Source organism: Condylura cristata, unplaced genomic scaffold, assembly GCF_000260355.1.
Source record: "Condylura cristata isolate star-nosed mole 26May11 unplaced genomic scaffold, ConCri1.0 scaffold00011, whole genome shotgun sequence".
NCBI classification, from domain to species: Eukaryota; Metazoa; Chordata; class Mammalia; order Eulipotyphla; family Talpidae; genus Condylura; species Condylura cristata.
In genome coordinates this window covers 26,590,512-26,614,775 of record NW_004567112.1, presented here as the reverse complement: position 1 = coordinate 26,614,775, position 24,264 = coordinate 26,590,512, and the positions used below count along the sequence as shown (strand labels likewise).

General features: G+C 44.0%; 2 protein-coding genes across 2 annotated transcripts in view; one reads left to right on the top strand and one right to left on the bottom strand.

The window, feature by feature from the left end:
* Nucleotides 1-24,264, top strand: part of WDFY4 (WDFY family member 4) — a 197,140-nt gene that overhangs the window by 136,999 nt on the left and 35,877 nt on the right. The window lies entirely within an intron of this gene.
* LRRC18 (leucine rich repeat containing 18) lies at nucleotides 10,457-11,224 on the bottom strand. The gene has a single exon (XM_004680666.1). It carries the CDS (start codon nucleotides 11,222-11,224, stop codon nucleotides 10,457-10,459), a length of 768 nt encoding a protein of 255 aa, XP_004680723.1.

Here is a 24,264-nt window from a genome sequence, read left to right as displayed (position 1 = left end):
ATATATAAAAAAGAATAGGAAGGGCACAGTGGTTGCTGTTATTTTCCAGCAGTGTGTGAAGACAAGGCCAGGAGGGGTGTCCCCAGGAGTGGTGTTCAGAATGCTTGTACGTGACCATGGACTGGATGCCACTGTGTCATTCAAAATGACTTATCAATAGCATGTTATGTCTGGTGTCTGCTGCTTGACAGAGAAACAAGCCAAGTATTCAAACTCCCTCTACCCTTCTCGAGTTTACATTGTAATGAAGAAGACAGACAGAAAATAAATGAGTAAAACATAAAGCATATTAGATCATGCCAAGTATTAAAAAACAAAGGAAGATATACATAGGGAGCAAAATCTTAGATGTGCAGGGAGAAGCCCTCACCTTGAAAAAGCTATTTGAATTAAGACCTGAAAGGGATGGAGGGCAGCACACAAGTCATACAGATAGCAGGGAGAGCATTTCAGGCTGAGAGAAGAGCAAAGCCAAGGTCCCAGAGTGTGCTGGCTGAGGCCAGAGTGACTGGGGCGCAGGCAGTCATGGGGGGAAGAGGGGAGCGACAATAGACTGGTTGCTGTAAGCTGGGGCCTTGGTAATGGTGTTGGCGTTTGCTCTGAATGAATGGGGAGAATTGGAGGAATGAGGTGACCTGGCCTCTACTTTCAAAGAATCACTCTGACTGTTGTGCCAGAATAGACTAGAGTAGGTCAGAGTTAGAAGCTGGGAGAACTGCTAAGAAGTTTTTCAGTAGTCCAATGAGAGAAGATGGTTACATGGGCCAGAGGGTAGCAGCAAAATTGCCCAGATTTTGGGCTTGCTTTAAAGGCACCTCTGATAGGATCTGTTGGCAAGTGAAGTGTGGGAGAGTTTGTGTGTCAGAGAAGGCTTAATAATAAGACCAACTGGAACCTTTTGAATGTTGGAGAGTGGTAACTCTGAGATGTTCATTTTGGACATATTAGTTCTGAGTTGAGATGTCATGGAGGCCCCTGACTATCTGGATTTAAATTTAAAGGAGGTGTCCAGGTGAGAGACATTGGAACAATGTTTAAAACACGAGGCTGTTCATGATCACCAAGGAATGAAATGTACAAAGAAAAGGTGTTTCAAGTTTGTGCACCTGCCAATCTTTAGACGTTTAAGTCTTTAGGAGAAGCCAGCAAAATAGAATGAGAAGTTGTAGCTAGAAAGGTAGGAGGGACTGTCGGTGGGGAAGATGCCCAGGAAGACGAGTAAAGCATTTCAAAGAGAGAATAGTCAGCTGTGCTGCTGATTAAATGTTGCTGATAAACCAAGTAAGCTGGGAACTGAGAACTGATCATTGAACTTTGCAACAAAGGGGCTCGGGGTGCTTTTTGAAAGATTGACTGGAGTGGTAAAAGGCCGAAGTTCCTTGCTGTACCAAGCAACTAATCTTTGTTCGGTAGATTGTGGGGAAGATCAGGACCTCCAGGTGATGACCCAGGAGACCTGGGCAGCAGTGGGCTACTGGAAGTGGGGTAGTTGTTAACAACTGGAATGGACATGTTCTAGTAGTTCAACAATTTTATAAGCCCCATTGTGCCTCTGAGTTGAATATCAGCCCTGGAGATCTTGCTTGAATTCTTCTGCACGTGTCAGTGCTAGTGAAAAAAGTCATTTCAAACTAATTTAAAAAAAAATGCTTCATCACTTCATATACCTGACGGTCAGAAGAGATCTGACTCCAGGCATGTGGGGGCCTTGGGGTCAGTAAATCCAGAGGACACCATGCCTCTCCTCATGGGGAGGCTTCTCCCTGGATTAGTTCCATGCCTGGCAGTCTTCTTGTAGCTTACTAGCACCCTGCCCTCAATTACTTCAGACTAATGGTCAGTTCCTTAAGAATTCTACCACCCAGGGAGTGGTCTGTCCCAGTAATTTCAGCAAAAAACCCCAGGACTGATTTTCATTTGCTCAGGTTAGGTTAGTACCCACTCAGAGGCCACGGAATGCTTTCACTGACCAGATCAGCATGGCATGCCCCCTTCTAGGTAGGGGCGGTACCATCAGCAACATGACCAAACTGACGGGTGGAATCTCTCCCCTAAGAATCAAGGTCTTTTACTGCAAGAAGGGTGAATGCTGGAGTGTCACCAGACCCAGATGCCATCCGTGGCCCCTGCAGCACCAGGGGCCTCAGCACCTGTGTGCTCTCTGCTCATCTGCTTTCTCCATGTGTCAGCTTTTATATAAGCCGTTTCTCGTTTACTTCCTCTTACACTCTTATAAAGGTTTCAAATGGGTAATGCAACTCAGCTGAATGAAACTCTGTCCATCCCTATTCTGCTGTTCTCAGAGTCCTGGGGGTGCTTTGCCCCAACAATGCAAATCTCATTCATCTGGATGAGTTGCCAGATCGAAAAGGGCAGACAGAAGGGTCAGAGGGAAGAACAGAGATTGGAAGGTGCACTGGGACCAGTCTGTACAGAAGTGACTGCCAAGTGGCAAGAAGATGATTCTTGCCCTGGGTTGAGTCAAATGTGAGGAAATGATTCCTCCTCTGTAGGGGTTACCCTCGACACCAAGAGGTGTTCTAACTTGCACCCGTTGGCAGCTGAGCACCTTGCTGATTTCAGTACCCTCATGCTTATTTTTTCCACTGTGGCCATCTGAGCCCCGTTGGAGCAGGACCTTCCAGGGCCACTCTCTGCTATCCCTGGCACATTCCCAACACAGCCAAGCTTGGGGGCCTTTGGGAAATATAAAATGGAAAGCTGCCAGCATCTACTGGAAACAGCACACGGTCTCCAGAGAAGTATATACCTAACTCATGGAAAGTGACAAAATAAGGCAGCCCTCGAAGGGCTGTTCTAGACCCTGAGACCACCCAAGCAGCCAGGGCCTGTGTTTCAACAGCAGTCAGTCATGAGCTGACTTGGTTTCATAGTTAGGTACTCAGCAAGTGATGATTTCTTTGTTTAGATTTCAAACGAACTGCTGGTGCATTTTGGGCAGGTTTCTGGAACAATTGATTATAAATAGAAGGCTGTCAATGTGCTCAGTTCCTTTATTTCTCTCCTTCCAGTCTTTTTCCAGCCCTTTTCCCACCAAGTACAGTGTGCCTTCTGGAGCCTCAGGGGGAGGGGAGTAGCAGAGGCTTCCAGTCGTAGGACTTGCTAACCTTTACCATGGTCTGGAATGAACTTGACTATTTTCCATTTGGATTACCAGGGCATGTTGAGTCTGGATAATACGTCCTGAGAAATGCCTAGCTCTAGTGAACATGAGCTTTTACTTTCTAAAGGAAGTTTATGGTGCCTTCTCAGAGCTTCAGCTGGCACTAGATCCTTGGCCTTTGCTGTAGGATTTCATATTTTCAACTCTTAGCTCTTGATTAATTTGACCCTTCTGGAAACCATTCCTCACATATTGGAAACTAGAACTTTTGGGTGTCACAGTTCAACCTAGCATTCCAGTAACAATGAGTAATTCCATAACTTGTATTCCAAGGAGGTTCTGGGGGCCTGGATTCCAAGGAAAGTACTTGCAAAACCTGAATGAACCTGGGATCCGTAACCCATCTCTGTTTCTCCATGGTACTAGACCATTCTGAAGGCAGGATGGCCACATATTAGGGAGTGCAAAACTGTGAGAGCTCCAAGGGGCTTCTACTACAAAGCCAGCAAGACTGCCTGGACAAGTGCTTAGCAGCCAGAAAGCTCCCAAGTGTTGGACACAGCCAGGCTCTGCTGAAACATGAGAAGGACCAGTTAGGAAAAAAAAAAAAATAGAAGAGCTGAAGTTGCAGTTAGTTGAGACTGTGCATGTGGATAAACACATATCCTTACCCTTGGTTCTGTTCATTTCCAAAAAGGGTTGGGAACAGCTTCAAAAGCAAATACAGAGCACATTGATCCTTTAAAAAATTACTTCAAAACTCCTTCAAAGGAGAAAAACATAGATGGGGCCAGGTACCTAAAGTGACCTAGTTACTTGAATTGTCCTAAAACTAAGAAAAATAAAACAACTGTATTGATGGGTTACATCATTTTCCAGTGAAAAGTAACAAGAAACAGAGGGTTGCTGGGGGGGAAAAAATCTGGAATATACTTTCTCTTGGAGCTGGAAATGAAATTTGTCCTTGTTGAAAGGGTTGTAGTTACCAAAGAAGGCTATTTCCTTTGTGTGAAACTTGAAAAAAATAATGACTCAAGAAAATAATTTTCCATATTGGCTCTCTGAAAAAGTGGGGGCTTACATCTGGACCTATTCCTGAACAGCCATTACTTTGAGAGGTTTTCATACCGTGGCTTTGTTACATTGCTTCCAAGCTCAGATTCAAGTTAGGGCTTAGAAAACAGAGAAATTCAAGGTGGGGACACCTGTCTGGCCCTCCCCGTCTCTGCATGAGCCCCAGGCTCCCCTCCACAGCTGTAGGCTCCAACCAGGTCGTGCAGCGTAATTGAGGCAGAAATGTCCTTGGATGTGAGAAAGTCACTGGGTATGAGGCGACACTGCATAGGGCATGATCTTATCTGAATGACTGTAATTTCCAAAATCTCCTTGCAGATGTAGAGCTCACTTAAATATAATATTTAGGTTGAGGGCCCTCCCTGGTGGCGCAGCAGGTTAAAGCACAGCACTAAGAAACTAAAGCCTCTTCAGCATGTGTTCGATCCCCACCCCAGAGGTGACCCAGATGGCGCAGCAGACCTCTCCTGACCAGCCCGCTGCTCCTCCCAGCAGCAGTACTTCGGCAGTCAGCCTGTTCTGCTCCCCACTCTGGTGAATTCTCTCACAGTCCCTGCACCTCTGGCCTATATCCCAGTTCTGTATGCATAAATAAATAAACCTTTAGATTAAAATTGGTTTTTGGCATAATGTTCTATAGTTGAGTGTTGTTAGAGTTTCCTTTATAGATTATATTTGAAAGAAAATGAAGGACAAAGAACTTAAAAATCAACCATAAGAAGCTATAAATTCCCATAGATGCCGATCTTCCATGAAAATCATTCACCCCGCTAGCAGTGTGGGGACTGAAATTCAAGCGTGCTTCACCACTCTGCTCCTTCAGCTCTGTGACCTGAGAACACTGTTGACCAGCTGGGAAGCTAAGAATCTGTAATGTACATGATGACAGCTTCCACGCCACCACTGAGTAGTCCAACATGGTCCCGGGGCTTCTTGGTTAAGCACAGTCGAAGGAGGGCACGTGGCGACTACACAGATCAGACCCCAGTAAATACATGCTGATCCTTTAAAAATTACTTCAAAACTTCTTCAGAATAGAAGGCAACTACTCATCTCTGTTTTGCTTCTTCACCATTTTGTCATTTAGCAAATGTCACTAGTACCAGAATGAGCTGAGCAATCTGGTGGGAGAACCCAATGCCCCAGCAGTTAGGAGCTTCTCATTATTGGCTCAGGGAGTCATGGGCAGCAACGCCAGTGACCTGCAGTATGCTCCTCCTGGGACATGACTAGAACTTGGTTTTGGGCCCCCACCCATGTTACACTTTTCCTTTCTTATTTCTAAGACCCTGCCTCCTTTGGTTCCATCTTGGCCATAACCTCAGACCCATTTCTAGTTTAAGCCTCACTCTCTGCACCAAGGCTGGTCCCTGTGTCCTTCCAGCTCCAAGTGTTGCTGCTTCTATAGGGATAGCACGGAAGGGTATGAAAATCCAGAACTATGAAGAAAGCACGTGGGGTCCAAGGTCTCCCTTGTTCTCCCCCTACCCTGACTGCCCAAAACCTGAGACAGGGATAGAGAAGCCATGTGTTATCTTTTTTTTTTTAATTAGTTTAGCATCTTAGGAATCTTCAAAGCTAAAATAAACAATAGATAACCTTAGGTGAGTCTGGTGAACTGAACTTGAACTACTTTAACTCTTGAAATGCTTTAACTCTTAGGAATGGTTGAGAAACTTTTAACTGGTCATCGTTATTCATAAATTAGCACTTGGTAGATGTACAAGCATCTGTTTTTGTCTCACCTGAGCTGGACGATTGTTTTTGTTTTTATTTTAGGATAATTAATAGGTTCACAGAAAGTTTCAAAATTAACACAGAGACCCCATACAGTCTTCTCTTAAAAGCCCTCAATGTTATATAACTGTAGTAATCTTACATAACTATAGTGCAATTTCAGAACCTTAACATTGACATGTGTGCACAATCCTTTGTCATTTTATCATATGAAGATTTATGTAACCACCACTACTAACAACATACACAATTTTTAAAAAGTTACCACAAAGGCCTCTCTTAGGCTGCCATGCTATAGTCATCCTCACACCCTTTATTATCCCTGAGCCATCATCATCCCTAACCTTTGGCAACCACTCATCTGTTTTGCTTTTGTATCATGTTGTCATTTAGAAAGTGTTCTGTGAATTGAATCATAGGATATGTGACCTTTGGAGTTAGGTATTTTTACCCGGAATAATGCCATGAAGACACATCCAAGTTGTTGCATGTATCAACAGTTATGTTCCTTTTTATTGATGAGTAGGATAACAGGTGTGGGCATGCCAGAGTTCACTTAGCCACTTACCTATCCACGGATACTTCCAGTGACATAATTTTACTTGATACTTACATTTGCTGTAATTATTAATGCAAATAATTAATTATTAATTGTTAAAGTATAAATCTGTATATTTCTTGTTATCTTTCTTCTCTTTATGTCTGTGCATTGCTAAAAGATTTGTTAAAATGTATAGGATTTCAAAATGTATTTCTTTGTCTGAGTTGTTTTTGTAAATTTTAGTTGCTAAAGATGTTGTATTATATATCTGTAACATCACAAGCTACTAATGTTGACATGTTACCAGTTTGAGTGAAATGTAAAGACCATAAGTCTTTTAATTTTGAAAGTCTTCTTTTAAACCTTTAATCATGTATAACATATATCATTTTCTAAAATATTTTCTCTATATACATAAAAAAATAAAATAAACATTCCCCAAAGTCATCTTCATACATATATCATCTTAAAGTTAAAGGGAGACAAAGTGATTTTGAGAAGGGAGTCAGTGACTTGGCTAGCACCAAAGCAACATGGGCTTCCAGAATGTTCTCCTTGCTACTCTCTTTCTTCTCCTAACTGAAGACTTTTCTTCTTCATAGTTGTTTATTCTTGTTAGTAGATTGTCTTCAAATTTTTGCCTTTTAGCTACGCTAGGGAGACAACTGACGAGCGTACAGGCAAGCGTATCCTGGGAATGGAGACACAAAAGGCTGAGGCAATTACTCCAGGTCAAGGACACAAAACACAGCAAGGACAGGGTCACACAAGTTCACCTAGGTCATGCCAGGTTGTCAGAGAGGGTCATGACTGGGTTAGTGTGAACAGGGGTTTTGTCCTATCTGAGGAAAGTAATACCCCATGGTTTTCCTCTTAAGTGTTTTTGGGCTTAATACAATTTTCAGGAAGTAAAGGTAATAATGGTATTTTAGATTATGAAGGAACATCAATATCAAACTTATTCTTTGACAGAAAATGAGATAAAATACGGAAGTTGACTCCTGTCTGATCCCTCTCTCCAGTTCTAGCTTTACCCTACAGTTTCTAGGCTAACAAAGTATATAAGACAACTGTATTCTGTTTTAAACTAGAGTCCCCTGACTATTTATCTCTTAATTCTGGTGAAGTTAAATGCACTTAAAACCCCTTCTAAGTCTGTAAGACTGAAGGTATAATACAGATATGAAAACAAAAATAGAAAACAAATGCCACCTTGCATGCCAGCTGTTCAGTTGGGAGAATCTGTGAGACTGGACAGATTTTGAGGACAAGACCAGGAACAGTGAGGGCTGTGCTGTGATGGGAAGTAGGAGTGGGTCAGAGGGGCATACCCACAGTCTCTGTTTTTCTTAATTCCTGTTCTCTGGTCATCCTTTGACTATGCAGGAAATACTAACTCTGAAGTAGTGTCTCCAGGGGGAGGGATGAAAGTGAGCAGAATCCAAATACCTAGCATGTGCCCTCTGTTTGGATCCCATAACCCTCATGGATTCTGTGCTTCTTGAGCCTGAGATGAAGTAGTTAAAATAGCGAGAAGGCTGCCTTAGAGACATTCTTAAGCCCCAGCACACTGGCAGTCACTCCTGAGCCGGTAGCATGACAGCACATCGAGTCCTTCTCAGGCAGGAGTGCGCTAGTAAATAATTTGGGGCAATCAGTGAAGGGAGAAACATAGAGAGTGATATGTAATGCTGACGAGGATGCAGTGAGACAAGTTCGCTAACACAGTGCAGGTGGACACATAAATGTGTGCAAATGTTTTTAAGCTGCTTGACAGCTTGTATCAAAATTATTTTTAAAACATATCTGTTCTACAATATTTACACAATGATGCAATGCCATGGAAATAAGGCAAACTATTTAAAAAAAAAACTTAATCATAAAGCTTTCATCACAAAACAGTTTCCACTAGGAAATACTGGATACAACTTAAATGTCTAATGGTAACTTAGAATTGTGTAGATCCATGTTAAACTCTCTTGCAGATGTTTTAAATTATGGTTACTAAGAACATGTAGCAACATGGATTTCAAAACAAGATAAAAATGACATGAAAACTATAATTTTAACTACATAAAATATACAAAGGAAAGGATGCAAAAAATAATTTTTAAGAATAAAAATATACAGAGAAAGGTTAACTGTAAGGAAATCTGTCGCTATTGTACTTGCTTACACTGTAGAGTGGTAGATACTTTCAACTATTATGGTTTTGTAATTTATATGTGGGAAAACATTTAAAAAGAAAACTAAAAAGGGAAATCTTAAACTATTATCTTTAGCAATTTTGAAGTGTGATAAATTGCATTACAAAAACATAAGCAGTGAAGATATGAAACGTCTTGTCTGCTATGCTTTATGATGTGAAAAAAATAAGCTATTCCCACTGAGTTAATACATGGCTCTCATTGCTTCTCCACTGAGCACTATACATCTTGCCTGCCTACCTTGAGCCTTTTCTTCTGGGCAGTATGAAAGTATGAGTGAGTGATACAGAGGTCAGAGAAAGTTCTCAGCTATTGGGAGAATTGGCGCCGTCATGGCCCTTTCTGCCAGAGCATCTAGTGTGACTAGGGACACATTCCAATGTAGCATTTCAGCTTTGAGATGCACTGCTTTCTACTTCTGTCTTTTTGCGTGCTGTCTGCTCTAAAGGCACATCTGTCCTTGCAGTTAGTGTCAGGCCATTCCTACCTCAACCACTGAAGGAACCAAAGCTTAGCAAGAGGCCCAAGGAGATGATAGTAAGCCACAGAGCTGCCCTGGATTATATTCCAGAATCTCTGGATTTTGCCAGTGCCAGGCCAGCTCTACACCTCTCTGCCCTGATTTCCTAACTTCCTCAGACAGTGATGTTCTGCCTTGTCCGCTTTCAGCTGGTCTTTCCTGCACAGGGCAAGTCAGGCTTCCCCCCAGAGGGCACAGTGGTAGCTAGCACCTACCACAGCGTCTGGTGAGGTATTTATTCATGGCTGCATCAACCCATGCCTGGGCCTATTCTTTTTTTATTCCCACAAGGGTCTAACAAGGCACTGAACATTATAGGATGGGTGTGCATCTTTACTCACAGCTAGTGAGAGCTTGCAGTTTTTATCTAGAAAGTACCTAGAACAACTTATGCAACCTCAGATAAAAGTTAAGGTTTAATTATCATGGATGACCTGTAATGGATTGGTTCTAGGGACCACCTCGCCTCCCATCTGTGATGCTCAAGATCCTTATATTAAATGGCAGAGTATTAACATATAACCTAGGCACATCCTCTCATTTATTTTAAATCACCTCTAGATTACATAATGCAATGTAAATGCTATAAAAACAGTTGTTATACTTGATTGCTAGGGAATAAATAACAAGAAAAAAGTCTGTACATGTTCAGTACAGATGCAGCCATCATAGGCCTAACTACATAGGCAGTGTTTTCCCTCTGAGGTTGGTTGTATCTGTGCATGTGGAACCCTCAGATACCGAGGACTGACATCAGCTTTGAATCCAAGAGTTTACCTGGCAATACTTAGTGATCTTATCTGCCCATTTCTGCGACTTAATTTTGTCCTCTTCCCAAGACCAAATGCCCTCTCATGCATCAGCATGCTATCAGATTCCTGACTCGGGGAGCCCTGACCCAAAGCGTTTTCTTAGAACAAGCTGCATGTTGGTGAGCTGGTGGTTGGCCCTGGAATCTGTGCTAATGAGACCCAAGTGTGCTGGCAGCATTAGCTATAGGGAGAAGAGTACTGAGGCAGAATTGAAATTTGCTTGAATGTATGGCTGTGTATATGCAGAGCAGAAAGAAAATTGCAGAATGGCAAGAAACTAAACACCCTCCGTCAACAAAATCACAAGCCGAGGAAGAAGGGAGAGGTATTTTATGTGCCTGACTGGAAGGACTATTGCAGTAATGGGAATTTTTCAGTTTCCTGTGGATGTAGCCCACTGCCATCTTCCCTCCCTTCCTGCTTTAGGGTCAGGGTCCCAGGTCACCTCCATTCTTCCTGAGACTCCTTGGCCATGGAATTGGGTGAAGCCAAATTGGAAAAGATGGGTTTTCTCGGTGTCACTGCGGCCATGCTCTTGATTTTGTTCAGCCTGTCCCGGGATTGCTGGCATTTTTTCAGACAAGGTCCACACAGATCCTTCTCCTCCACCAGATATAAGTTCTCCAACCGCTTGATGGAATCTAAGAACTCAGTTGACTCCTCTGCCTTGGGAAAGGGGTTTCGCTTTACATTGAGCTTTTTCAGCTTGGGGAGCTTGGAGATGCTATTTGGGATGGTGTTCAGCAGGTTATCATTAAGTCCCACCTCGTGGAGCTCCTTCAGAGCACCGAGTGTGGTCGGCACGCTATCCAGGTGGTTCAAACCCAAGTTCACAGTGCGGATATTCTTGAGTTGGTTGAGCTCCACTGGCAGCCCGTTGGTGGTTAGCCTGTTGTTGCTGACATTGAGGTAGAGCAGAGAGGTCATCTGGCCAATGGACTCAGGAAGCCTGTCTATGTAGTTGCTGTGCAGGTCCAGCCAACGCAGGTTCTGGAACTTGGATATTGCATCAGGGATTTTCCTGATCAAATTCCGGCTTAGATCAAGTTCATCCACATCGTTGAGTCTCAGAATACATTTGGGGAAGGTGGTGATTCCCATCTTGCTCAAGTCAAGGCGTTTTTTCCCATCAAATGTGATTTTGATACAATTCTTGGCCACTTTGAGGGTGATCTTCTTGCCCTTGGGGCCTGTCCCGCCCTTGCCCATATTCTTTTAGTATGTCTAGGAGGGTGTTTGAGGTATGTTGTGTTGATTGGGTGGTGATACGTTAGAGGAAAAAAAATCACAAGAGACTGCTAGAAGATATACTCTGATAAGAGGAGAAAAAAATATCTAGTTAGGAGGTGACCGGAGATTGTTGCACTGCTATTCCTCCCCCATAGCATAATATTCTGTTCTCTAATGGTATAAAAAGAGAGAGAAGAATTCAGGGAATCGACAGAAGTAACCCAATCGTAACTCTTCAGTAAATTGGATGTCCTCTTTAGGCCTTGTTGCTCTCAGATATGAAATGAGAGGAGCAGGGTGGGCTTGAGGATGCACAGCACCCCTCTGGCTATGCTGTCCCCTAACATGAATCACTCCATTGTCCTGGACTTTCACATATATCCTAGCCCCACCCCATCCCCCAATTATATCTGCCACTTTCTAGACCCTCACATAATCCAGTGTTCCCTTAGCGTTATTTATCACCGAAGTTCCTAGTCTAAATCTAAAATTTATATTAAAATCAGATCCAAATACAGATCCAAAACAATTTTGAAAAGGCAGAAGTTTGAGAACTATTGCTTTCCAGTTCTAATCATAATTTCCAAAATCCAAAAAGAAAACAAACTGATGTCATCTAGTGGGTGGATAAAGAAGTTGTATCATCCTTACAATGTTAGGATTTACTTAATTGTGAAGAGGACAGGTCTACTGATATACACAACAAGTTGGATGAATCTCAAAAGCCTTTTGCTGAATTAAAGAAGCCAACCTCAAGATCTAAGGAATCTCAAAAATAAGGAAATAATTCCATGTGTATGGTTTCCTGGAAAAGTCACAACAATAGGCACAGAAAACAGATGAGTGCCAGGGGCTAGTAGTGGGGAGCTTTGACTTTGGGGAGCAGCAGGATTAAGTTCTCCAGGGGGCAGGACCTACCTATATCCTGACTGGTTATGGTTACATGAAAATGTATCTGTTAGAGTTCAGAAAAGTATACACACACAATGTGGATTTTTAATTTTAAAATTGTAGGGATGTCATATTCTATTTCTGTTGTTTTCACCCAGTAATGTTGCCACTCACAGCAAATAAAATTACAAGACACCCAGTATGAGCTTCATAGAAACAATGATAGTGTTGAGGATACATACATCCCAAACGCTGCAAAATTTAGTATTTTCCTTGTCAGCTCAATCCCATGGGATGGGACAAAGAGTAAAGTCTCCTTTGCCCATGATCCTTATGAGTCCTTTCAACTAATTTAAGCTAAATAGATGTGCTTAATTGTGCACTCGCATTTGTCCACTGTTGGGTAAGTATATTGAGAGCCTACTATGTGCCAAGCCTTCGGGCTACCCTGGGAAGTAATAAGCAACACTGGTCCTCCAGCTTCCGGAGTTAAAATCTAGATTGTCATGGGTTTGGGCCACCAGGTTCCCCTCATCCGTGCATCCTACAGCCTATTCTGTCTTTCTTTCACATTTGTTATATTAGATAAAGTTCAATTCAGAGAGGTCACAAGTACTACTCATGGGTCAACGGGGCCCTGAATGGTAAGGGATGCTTCCAGTGCACTGGAAATACAGCCAGTGGGGCCCTGAGCCTCCCCAGCACCCACTCGCACCATGGTAAGAAGGCCTCCCAACTCTCATGAATGGCGAGAAAGAAGTAGCATGGCACCGTCGACAGAGAACTGCTCTACTAAGGAGCGGCTCTTCAATAAGGCCATCAGCTCTAGGTTTGCTCATTTATCACCTGCAAGGTAAAGTCAGACTGGCTGGGCTAATCCCTTCTATCTTCTCAGAGCCCCCCGGGCAACCTGAGGCCAGCTGGAGCATGATCTGCCCCCACCCCTTCCTGATTCCCCTCAGGGCTGCTACTGTATCTGGTGGGGACCCTGGGCTCTTGGGGGACACTTGCCCCTGGCGGTTGAAACCCTCTTTCCTGTGGGCAGAAAGGCACAGTGTGCTGTGTTGCTCAAAGCTAATCCAGACACCCTTAACTGCTGAACACCACTAGATGCAGATAAATGACAGGAACCCCCAAACCAGAGATAGTTCTCATTCCACTCTATATGGCCAGCATCCTGCCCAGGCTTGCCCACTGAAGAAGAGAGAACATGTTAGCAAAAGAAGTATGAAACTGATGATCTTATGATACAACTAAAACTGGCAGTTGGCCTGTTAGAATCAATTCATGGAATCCTCAAGTATTGAGGAGAATCAGTCCACACAAGGGAGTTGGCAATTACAAAGGGAGAGATGTGGGTAGATTGATTTATCAGTAGATAATAGATGGAAAAGATAGATGATAGATAGATAGATAGATAGATAGATAGATAGATAGATAGATAGATAGATAGATAGATAGGCAAATGGATGCATAGATGGAAAATAGATTTTCTTTCATGTGAGCAGAAATGTACTGTCCTGTCTTGTGTTTGTATGCTTTGAAAACTCTGGACCAGTTGGTTTGACTTTAATTTCTAATTAATTTTTCTATCTAGTCATTGTGAATCAAACAGCATGGTGGGACACCCCATGGATATCCAAATTAAAAATGTAATGGCAATGTATATTTTAATGCCAACATAATATTTGTGAACATTTTCAGTTGTAAGATTGCTATCCCCACTATGATAATTGAATTTATCTGGTACTTCACAACCATGTATCTTAAACTGTGGACTGTGTATATATCCAGTATCTCTAAACATCTTGCTAATGTGATCTCACAATTCTTACTTCACTCTTTTGATTGATGCATTGAGATTCAGGATTAAGACATTCCAAAATTGAAATTCTGAAAATCACTGCCATTTCACAATCAGAATTTGGGACTAACTTCACAGATAATTTCCATGCCATAAAGATGAGAAATATGTTTTGCTCATAGATGGCTGTTTAAGGAATGTGATGCAACCTTCCCTCCACAAAGTCACTCATTCAAAAGGCATTGCATTTATTCGTCCTCTCCACCCTCATGAGACCCACACATTAGGCTTGGAACAGACTGGCCTCTCCTCTGCGGTGACCTCACATCACTCCCATGCCCTCAACCCTGTCCTAGAACAAGTGCACCTTCACATGAGAAGCCATGTGGACACAAAGGTGGTTACCATGGGCCATCTGTGGAGGTATCAAGCCCCTAAAATAGGCACTAATGTTTGAACCAGGTGTAGTTTGCACTGGAAGATATGCTATTCGTCATGTCCACTCCAGACTAGGAACTGCATATTCTGCTACTTGCTTCATTGTTATCTCCTTTGGGGAGTATAGATGAATTGGGGGTAGAATCATGAGTGCTTTTATTTTTCTACTAATGCCCCCAGCTGTGTTGTGTTGAGTCCCTCTTTCTTGTGGCAGAAGGACAGATTTCTAGAAGACAAAAGACTAGAGGCAGAGAAACTTGTGGTGTTTAAAGCAATAGCGCCACTGACCACTTGGCAGAGGTGGTAAAGATGGGCAAAAGAGACATGTAGACAGTAAGAGTGGAGTCTTATAGGGACCTGATGACTTTGGGGAGTAGGGTTGACCTCACATGCATTCATCAAGGTAATTCTTGCAAACATGCTACTTGGCTTTCCATGTATCTCTAATTTTCAGAGACACTTTGCAAAGTGGCATTCTTATTGTTAAAATCAGACAACTGAAGCTCAGAGAAATGAATTTACTTCCCCAAGCTCACACAGACAACACAGAGCACAATGAAAGTATAACTGTGATGTGCCTGATGTTCTTTTTATGAAACTATGCTGGACCCCACTCCATGACTTGGCTCCAGGAGTAGGGAAAGCCTCATTCTTGGAGCACTCTGCTGGCCCCCACTGATTCCAAAGAGCATATGGTATTCTGAAATCCTAGCACTCCGGGGTGAAAGCCATCTCAGCAACAGAAAACTAGGACCATTTCCCCTGTGACCTCAGGTGGTATGTTGTCCTCTTGGTCACCTCGGAGCTCTCTGGCATTCAAACAAAGGAGTGTCAGAGTTCTCAGTCCCTGGGTGGCCAGACTGGCTCAGGTCCATTCCACTGGGTATGGGTTTCCCAGGGAGCTTCACTTGATGCTCAGCATGGGCAGCTGAAGGGAGTGACTTGAGCATTTCTGCTCAAGTCACTGGCTAAGGCAATGGATGGAGGACGAGGGGCAGGAGATGCAGTTATTGGCCGTAGTCCCTGCAGGGGTCAGGCATGTACATCTTCCCCCAACCTTCTGGAGGGACAATACATGACCAGGGTCTGAAGACAGGATTTCAGCTCCGCCCACCCATTGCCCAGGGGTCAATAAGTAGGGTGCTTGTTTTCATAGATAGACACATATCTATTTATTTATATATGCATGTATATACACACATTATGTAAGTAGTGTGAATTTTAAATACTTATCTGTAGCATTAATGGAATTATTTAACTAGGAGTTTAGAGATTAGCAGAATGTGTGTTAGAGACAGAGACAGGGAGACTTAAAGGGTACAAATGTGATCAACCAGTTCACCTAATAGGCGTGCGCCCCCAAGTGGCCTGGATGGAGACAGGACTCTGTTCCTCCCCCTGTCCAGTGCCCATTGCCCTTCCTGCCACAGTGAGATCCAGGTTTGGGCTTCTGTTTGTTTATTTTTAAGAGACCCACGTTTTGCCTCCAGCATGTCCCTGCAACATTAGCCCCCTGTATTCTGGGTGTTGATCAGAGGAGGGGCCAAGCAGCCCCTTTTCTGCCCTGGGATACTGCCCGAGGCTACCACAAGTTTGGGCACTCTATAGGCACACTTTAAAATTTAAGCCTTGTAAGAGGCACTTTCTTTCCTCCAAAAAATAGCCTCCTCTGTTAGCCAGTCTGTGCTTCTGTCCACCCCGACCACACGTTCCTTACATAGACCTCCAGACGCCTTCTACCCTCTAGTCTCCCATTTGCCACTTCCTTTAGTCTTCCTCCCATTTGCCACTTCCTTTAGTCTTCGCACCTCTTCTTCACTGAGATTAAATTGGGGAGGGCCCTGGGATGGAGGGTAGTAGAACAGGGGAGGGGAGGGTGCTCTCACCAGCCTCACACAACTTGCCTTACTCCAGGACTACTAGAGGTGCTGTTCTTCCCATGACATCAGAGCTCCTGCCTTCCTGCCTGCAAAGCAGCAAACAGAATGTCTGTTTGGAAATGATCAGGTTCATTTCATTTTGGCAATTATCTGGTTAATTTGATCAAGGCAGCTCTAAGTATCTTGCCAGGATATTATGCTGTGCAGCTGGGTCTGCCCCTGTGTCGTTTCGTGTCCTTTGCTGTTGTATCTGTAGCACCAATGTGGCTCTGACCACTGCTGCCTGGAAAGTCCTTAGCTGTCAGGCTACCCCTGCCCTCCCCTCGGATAATAAGAATTCAACTTTTATTTGGAGCAACAGTTCCCAGGAGGTCACATGGCCCAATAACAGAAGATTATGATTTCGTATTGGTTTAATAGCATCTATTTTGTAACTCTGAATGTACTCTGTTTTAATTGGATTTGTTAAAGGAACAAAAGGGAATAGGTGCCTTACAATTAAAATAAAATATTAAGATTATTAGTTTAACAAAATAGAAATGCCTTGTTCATCAGCCAGTGTGTTCAAAGACACAAAGCAACCCCAAGACATGGGAAGGCGAAGAGCCAAAGGCAGTTCTGTCACTCTCACCCCACAAGGTGAGAAGCATTAATTCAGTTTCATCCAGAATGGTTTAGAAGTACAGCTATTACCAGACCGACATTGCATGTCCTCCATGCAGACACTATCTCCCTTGCAGCTAAAGTAACTGGGGTCCAAATCAGCTGCCTGGCAGGACGAGTAGAGAGGGGTTTAGATGCCCATTTACCATCTCAGTGTCTTTCTGAGCTTCAGTTCCCACTCCTAGAAATAAGATAATAAAAGGGTGGGGGGTTGGGGGGGTGTAGCCTTCAGAAGGATAGTTGGGACTTTCTGGGGGCAGGGGGTGGCGTGGATACAACATCTCTGATCATCAGTGAAGTCAGGACTCCTGGACTCCACTGGGGAGAAGCCCGAGTCAGACCACATGGTCCAGCGTTCTTACTTCTTTAAGACACAAGAATCCCAGGATCACTGACTGGGGAGCAGATCTCCTCCAGTGCCATGTGGGGTATGCATTCTGCACCAGAATCCCATCTGGTCTCAGTGAGAACTGCTGGGGGGTGGATACAGTGCAGAGATCCAGAACGATACCCCATCTGCTATAGAAGAGACCCCAGCTTTCTTGGAAAGCTCTGCTGTAAGCCCACCCACCTGTGAAGCTGGGAGGTTCCTTGAAGTAGAGCGCTGAGAAGCCAATGTGGGGAACCACTGTACTGTCCCTGGCTCTTGAATTCATTCCTTTATTGGTAATAAAACTACTAGGTGCTGTTTTACAGGGCAAACAAAATAGGCTCCCAGCTCATATTCTCGGGGATGAACCAGCCAACATAAAATTCAGGCAGCCTTGTATGCTAGGAAAGTCAGAAGACCAAAGAAATAGTGGTCTTGTGCTCTGTTGGAAAGCGTGGCCATAGAGGGTCTCTCTGAGCAGAAGACACTGCACAGCAGGCACTACAACAGATCACAAGGCCCTGTGCCAGAGGGGAGGAGGAGGACAGCAGGAAGGAGGGGTGGGTAGAGGTACTCAGCGGGTGGGAGGAAGCAGAGAGGAGGAAAGGGGCAGGCTGGCCTGAGGAGCATTTAAAAAAGAAAGGGCAGGCATGATTTGCTTAGTTTTCAGGTGATGCTTTACCTGCCATGAGAGAAATGCCCAGGACATCTCACACCAAGGAGCCAAGGCAGGTCCTGACAGTCCTCTCCTCACTAAAGCTGCATGAGATGACAGGAAACCGGTCCTGCACCTGGCATCAGCCATAGGATTGTGCTGGACTGGCACCTCGCCCTGAAGTGTCTGCTCTCAGATGGGGTTCAGGGACCACCAGGAAGCTACTGTATGCCAGGTCCCACACATCTAGCTCATCCGGGAAGGGCACCATGGGCAGTGGAAATAACCCAGACATGAGCGGTTAGACACTTCCTCTGCCACAAGCTTCTTGAAGGCCATGGCCAGCCTCTGTTCCCCTTCTCTATCTGCACTGCTCTTGCTGGCCTCTTTTGGTCTCAGAACCTCACCTAGTCTTGTTGCTTTAAATCTATCTTTACACTAATGACCTCCCAACCTTCATGCTTTGCCTGGACCTCTCCCTTGATTCTTAACCTGCACCCACTTAACATTGCTGCTTGAGAGTAAAGACATCTCAAACTCAGTTAAAAATTTAGCTCGCTGTCAGCCAGCTCCCCCGAGCGGCTTCTACCACTGGAGTGACAGCAGCAGCATCTCAGCAGTGCTCACGGCCCACATGGTGGCTTCACTCTCAACAGCCCTTTCCTCTGACACTCTGTCAGTCCACCAGGAAATCCTGCTTGACTCTGTAATCAAAATATAGCTGGAGTCCCCCTACCCCCACCATCTGCTCACCTGCCTGCCTGGGCTGAGTCACTCCTGTTTCTCATGGGAACAGGTGCAGAAGCCTCCTACTCTCTTGTCCTGCTCTGGTCTTTGCAGTCTCCTCCCCACAGCTGTCAGAAAACACAACCAGTCCACCTCCGTTGCCCCTTGACTCACAACCCTCTAGCCACACCCAAGTCGAGGCCAGAGTCCTTCCTGTCTTCCCCATAGGCTGCCCTAACCTCCCAGTGACTCCTCACCACTCCCTCCCCTTCTCTGCCCCCATCAGCCAACAGTGCCTGCTTGTTCCTCTAGTTGTGTCTGGCAGTCTCCTCCGAGGACCTTCGCTCCAGCTCCCTCATTCTTCTGGAAAGTCATTCTGTCAAATACCTGCTTGGCTGATCTGTTTACATTCTTCAAGATTTTGAGTAAATTTTACCTTCTCAATTCAGCTTACTCTGATCCCCCAATTAATGATGCAAACTGACCCCTGCAGATCCTCCTTAGTTGGCTGTTCTTTCTTCCATAACCCATGTTTCTGTGTGTTTTAAAGATTTATTTACTTATGCATACAGAACTGGGGTACAGGTCAGAGGCTCAGGGGCAGTGAGAGGAGTCACCAGAGACAGAGTGGGGAACAGAACAGGCAGATTGACAAAGTATACTGCCGAGGGGAGCAGTGAGCTGGCCTGGAGAGGTCTGCCGCACCATGTGGATCACCTCCGGGGGCAGGGATCGAACTCATGCCAAAGTGGCTTTAGCTTCTCATTGCTGTGCTTTAACCAGCTGCGTCACCAGGGAGGGCCCAGACTAAATATATTTTATATGAGCTTGGGGTTATGCTTATTCTTCTTGCCTGTCTCCCGCACGCTGAGTATTTATTAGGTTTATTTGGCGTTATTACTGAAGCATTCAGTACTGTCACTAGTAAGAGCTATTCTGCTCATGACTTTGGGTGAATAGATATAACTTGCTAGGAAGGATGTGAACTTCATTAGGAAGGCAACTCAAGCATTCTGCAGAGAAGATGAATGCCTACCACTTAGCCCTCTTGCCTGTTCCTTACATGCTGTGACTATAAGTACTCCAAAACAGTCAGGCAAGTGGGCAACAGGAAAACAGGTGCTTGAGGCCACAGGAGCATGGTCCACCCCAACCTTTACCACAACCTGGTTTTAAGCATGAGCTTTGTTGATGGCCTGCAAAATGGGTGCGGACATGGAAGTTTGTCATGAGGAGATAACCATATGTTACATGACTAATGGATTCTCAGTAAGAATTTCTCTGGCCCCAGAGTCGGTGCCTTTGTGATGGTAAGTAATACTGATAAATTCACCAAACAGCACTGTTTGCATTAGCTCCCATAAATTAGATGTTTCAGGACTCCCCATTTGTCATTAATTCCAGGTATAAGACTAGCAGAAAAATCATTGCTATTTCCCAGCCACAATAGTCTTTGAAACCTTCTAAGCACAAGTTATTAATAACAACATCCCATAATGAGAAAATGGAAATATAACAGCAACTTGTAGTTATGAATATATACCTGCCCACTTTGAAACTCTAGGACTCGCAAAAACCCACCACTCCTTTGCTCATTCACACATTCTTTCATTTGTTCAACAATTTTTATTCAAGTCTGTCTATCTACCTTAGCGCTCTCTGTGTCCTTCTCTCTCTCTATCTATATAGGTCAAAGTCACACCAGAGGACAGGCTGTGAACGAGACAGACCTCACTATATGGCTTGTGAAACTCCTACTTAGGAGAGAGCAAAACAAGGAGAGGAGAATGTTGGTGTGAAAGCCCTGCAACAATAAATAAAACTTAATAATGTGAAAGATAACATGAAGGGTCAGGTAGAGAATTTGGACCTGTGACTAATGTAAACTGGGTGATTGAAAAATGCTCTCTGAGGTGGCATTTGCAATGAAACTTGAACGCTTGAAAACTAAAAAGGGACCACAGGAGAGGATTGGGAGGAGGGGCCGTGCTGGGGCAAAGGCCTAAGAGTGGGAGGAGCTTGAGGTGTTTAAGAGAGAAATGCTGGGTGCAGCTGCAGTGGCTCAGGCAAGGAAGGAGAAGGTAGGTGAGGACAGAGAGATGGGTCAGAGCTGCATGAGGTGACAAGTGGAAGGCTAGAAGGGAAACTTGGCTCCGGGGAAGACAGTGAGACTGGGAGGGGAGAACAGATGAAGACCAACCAGTAGGCAGCAGGCAAAGGCCGAGCGTACGAAGGGGCTGTGGAGGAGGATGAGGGTGTTTGTATGAGGCAGAAGCAGTATTGGCGAACAAGCTTCTTGGTTGCATGGATCAGGCAAAGTGCAAACAAAGCAGGCTGAAATTTCAATAAGCTCAGCATCTGCTATCTACTTTCTCTCTTTTATGCTGCTGGCTGACTTTATGTCCAGTTACATTAGTGAGTGTTACTCATTTAACCCATGCACCCCACTTTAGAAAGTGCCCAGGCCTCAAGAGCATGTCCCTGGTTAAAGTCACCCGCTGGCATCTGCCTGGCTCCCTTCTGCTGGGGTTTAGCTAGTTGGCTTTTCCACTCGATTTAACAACTCCCTGGGTTCTGTGGGCTGACAGGAGACCCTCTGCCTCATCGTGTTTCCACAAACGAGCCTAAGCTGAACAAGATTCTGCAGAAACTTTCATCTCAGTCCAGGTCCAGCCTCATCCCTGTGGCTCATCTCTTCCCCAAAAGAAGGCATGTGGGTTTTATCAGATACAGTTTGGGGGCTGAGATTCACTCCGTAATCTGAGATGGGCAGAAACTTTGAAAATTCACAGGGGATTAAGGGGTAAGGTTGCCCTACCATCATGCCCATTTGTAGGAAATGGGAAGAAAACCACACCCTTTGGACTCTAGGACTTTTAGGGACCAGTAGACGGCACCTACCTTTGATTCACATGTCATCCAGATGATAGGTGAAGGAAAAGGCCACATACCCTTATTTCCTGGCAGGATCGCCAGCCTAGGAAAGTTGGGCAGCAGTGGGAGACCCCTGGAGCCACCAAGCACCAAGCCCCCCAAATCAGTTTCTAGACAAAGTGTGGTGGCTCAGGAGTTACAGAATGACAAGTGCCTGTCTCACCCTGCCCTTCTCCCCTCCAGGCTGAGGCTCAAGCTGGGAAGGTGCGTTAGTCACCCATGTGGAGAGGAGGCACACCTTTCTTATTTCCCTATTTCATCACAGCAAATCTGGTATTCAGTACCTATTTCACTTCATAGCCATACACTTCATAAATGCATTGAGAACCTACTATGTGCTTAATGCTCTGCAAAGCAATGATGGCAGATTTTAAACACATTTCAATAGGTTCCTGTCTTCCAACTGTGTGTGGATTATATGACAACCTAGTCTATACCAGGCATTTTACAGACATTTTAAATAATTTTTATAGCTGCCTATTTCATATATTGATTTTTAACTCTGCCAGACAGATTTGCAATTGAGGCTCAGAGAAGCCAAGTAACTTGTTTAAAGTCACAGAGACTGGAAGTAGGAAAGCCTGCAGTTCTCCAACCTATTTCCCATGGAAATAGAACTTGGGACATGCGTTCTAGTATGTTCCCAGAAGTGGCCCTCCTTGCAAGTGCCAGTTCAGCCTAAGACTTAACCACTTCTTGATAGGTCCCTCTGTTGAGGCTAACTTGAGAAGGAGGTTACCTCCAGACATCTCAAAGAAGTGGCAGTGCTCCAAGCCCACCACAGCTCTCAGAAGTCAGGTGAGGGTCACCACCGAGTTCCCGTAACAGACTCGAGCCTCTCTAGTGCACAAACATTCACACTGCAGTTTCCTTAAAGGGGTAACTGTTTGTGCAAAGAAGTAGTTCAAACACTAGTTTCCACCTGCTTATGGAGACACAAAAATCCTCCCGGAGCCTCAGACTTGGGAAGAGAATCCAGTGTGACCCCAGAGCCCCCCCCCAGAGTCACACACTTCCCTCCTCAAGCTTGCCCAGGTAGCTGCCCTTCCTGACCAGGGCTCAGTGCCAGCTTCCTCCTCTCCTAAATAATGAATGAGCTCCTGTCTGGAGTTTGTAAATAAAACACACCAGGGGAGCTGGCATTTCCAGAGTTGCTTACTCAAAAGAGGAGAGAAAGAGCAGAGTTTAAAGTGATTATTGTATGGCCAAGTTAAAGCAAATCAATAAATGGAGGGCCACCACCAGAGAAAACTTACCCGGTTAGTCCCGTTCCTTCTCAACAGAGAAACTTTGTCACCAGGCAACAGGAGGCTTGGGACTTGGTGTTGATTAACATAATCTTGAAACCAGCCAGTCAGGGGAAGGAACCCAGTGGTTCGGAGGGGCTCCTGGACACCCAAACTTACCAGCTGGCTCTGCTTGCTTCCCATAGAGAGGGAGCCCAGCCCCCAGGGTTCTCACAGGAGACCTGCTGCTGTGTCTCCCAGCGGTGCAGGAGAAGGGCCACACACAGAGTAAGGCACAGCCGCCGGCTTCCATGGTGACCACGGGAAGTAACATTGCTAACATGGGGTAAAAGCCACGTTGGCCCCTTTTAGGAACAAACGTCTTACATTCCCAGAGCACCGAGTCCCATAAAATACCCATTTCCTTAGTTTTGTCCAAATCTTATTTTCCTGCTCTTTGGTTTTTGAAATGGCTCTTTTATCTGTTTATTTGAGTTTAATTACTCCTGCAATTTCCTTTTTGTGCCCTTTTTACACAATGAAATCAGTGACAATAATGCTTCTCAGAAAATCCTGTATTCTTCTTTTTCAATTAACACTGTCATTAGATGCCTGTATGTAGTTTCTAAATCCTCCATTTTGAGTAAATGTGTAACACAGAACCTGGGGGATTTTGCTTTTCCTGTTGTTTCCAATCTGACACCATCATGAATGCTGCTGCAATGAATCTATTTGTGCATTTATAGTCTCCCTGTTCAGTTTTTTCTTGAAATTAAATTCTCATAAATGGCAAAAATTGGTAAAACATTGAATTGGTATGCAAATAATAAAATAACATTGTAGAAAATGCATATATAGAAATAAAAAATAACAGTACAATAAATTATGCCAACCAGATGTGAATCAGGGAATAAATAAAATTATTAGTAAATAAATAATTTTAAATCCAAAGTCAACCCAAACATTATGGAATCTACATCAAAAGTAAAATAGTTTAAGCTAGAAGATTAAAATAACATATCAAATTAAAAATATCATTAAGTATAAAGTGTTAGGAATACCGCTACTGTTTTTGTTCAACCCCAAGTAAAATAAAATACATATTTGATTTAGACAATAAATGGATTTAAGTTAATTATAAATGAAGGTAAATATAAACTTCAAATGACCAAAATCCTGTTCTCTTGCATATTTCTAATTATAGTATTCATGAAAGTATATAATTTAAATGTGAAAAGCATAAAATACAAATAAACAAAATAAAATCAATATTTTAAAAAGGAAAATACAGAAGATAAATATATTTTAAAATGCAGATACGTAAAACCTTTTAAAATCAGAGAGGCTTAGTCTCAACACCTGCAGGAACTTCACACTGCATAACCTCCAGGCATTCAGACCTCTGCAGCATCATGTTTATGGTATGGATGTG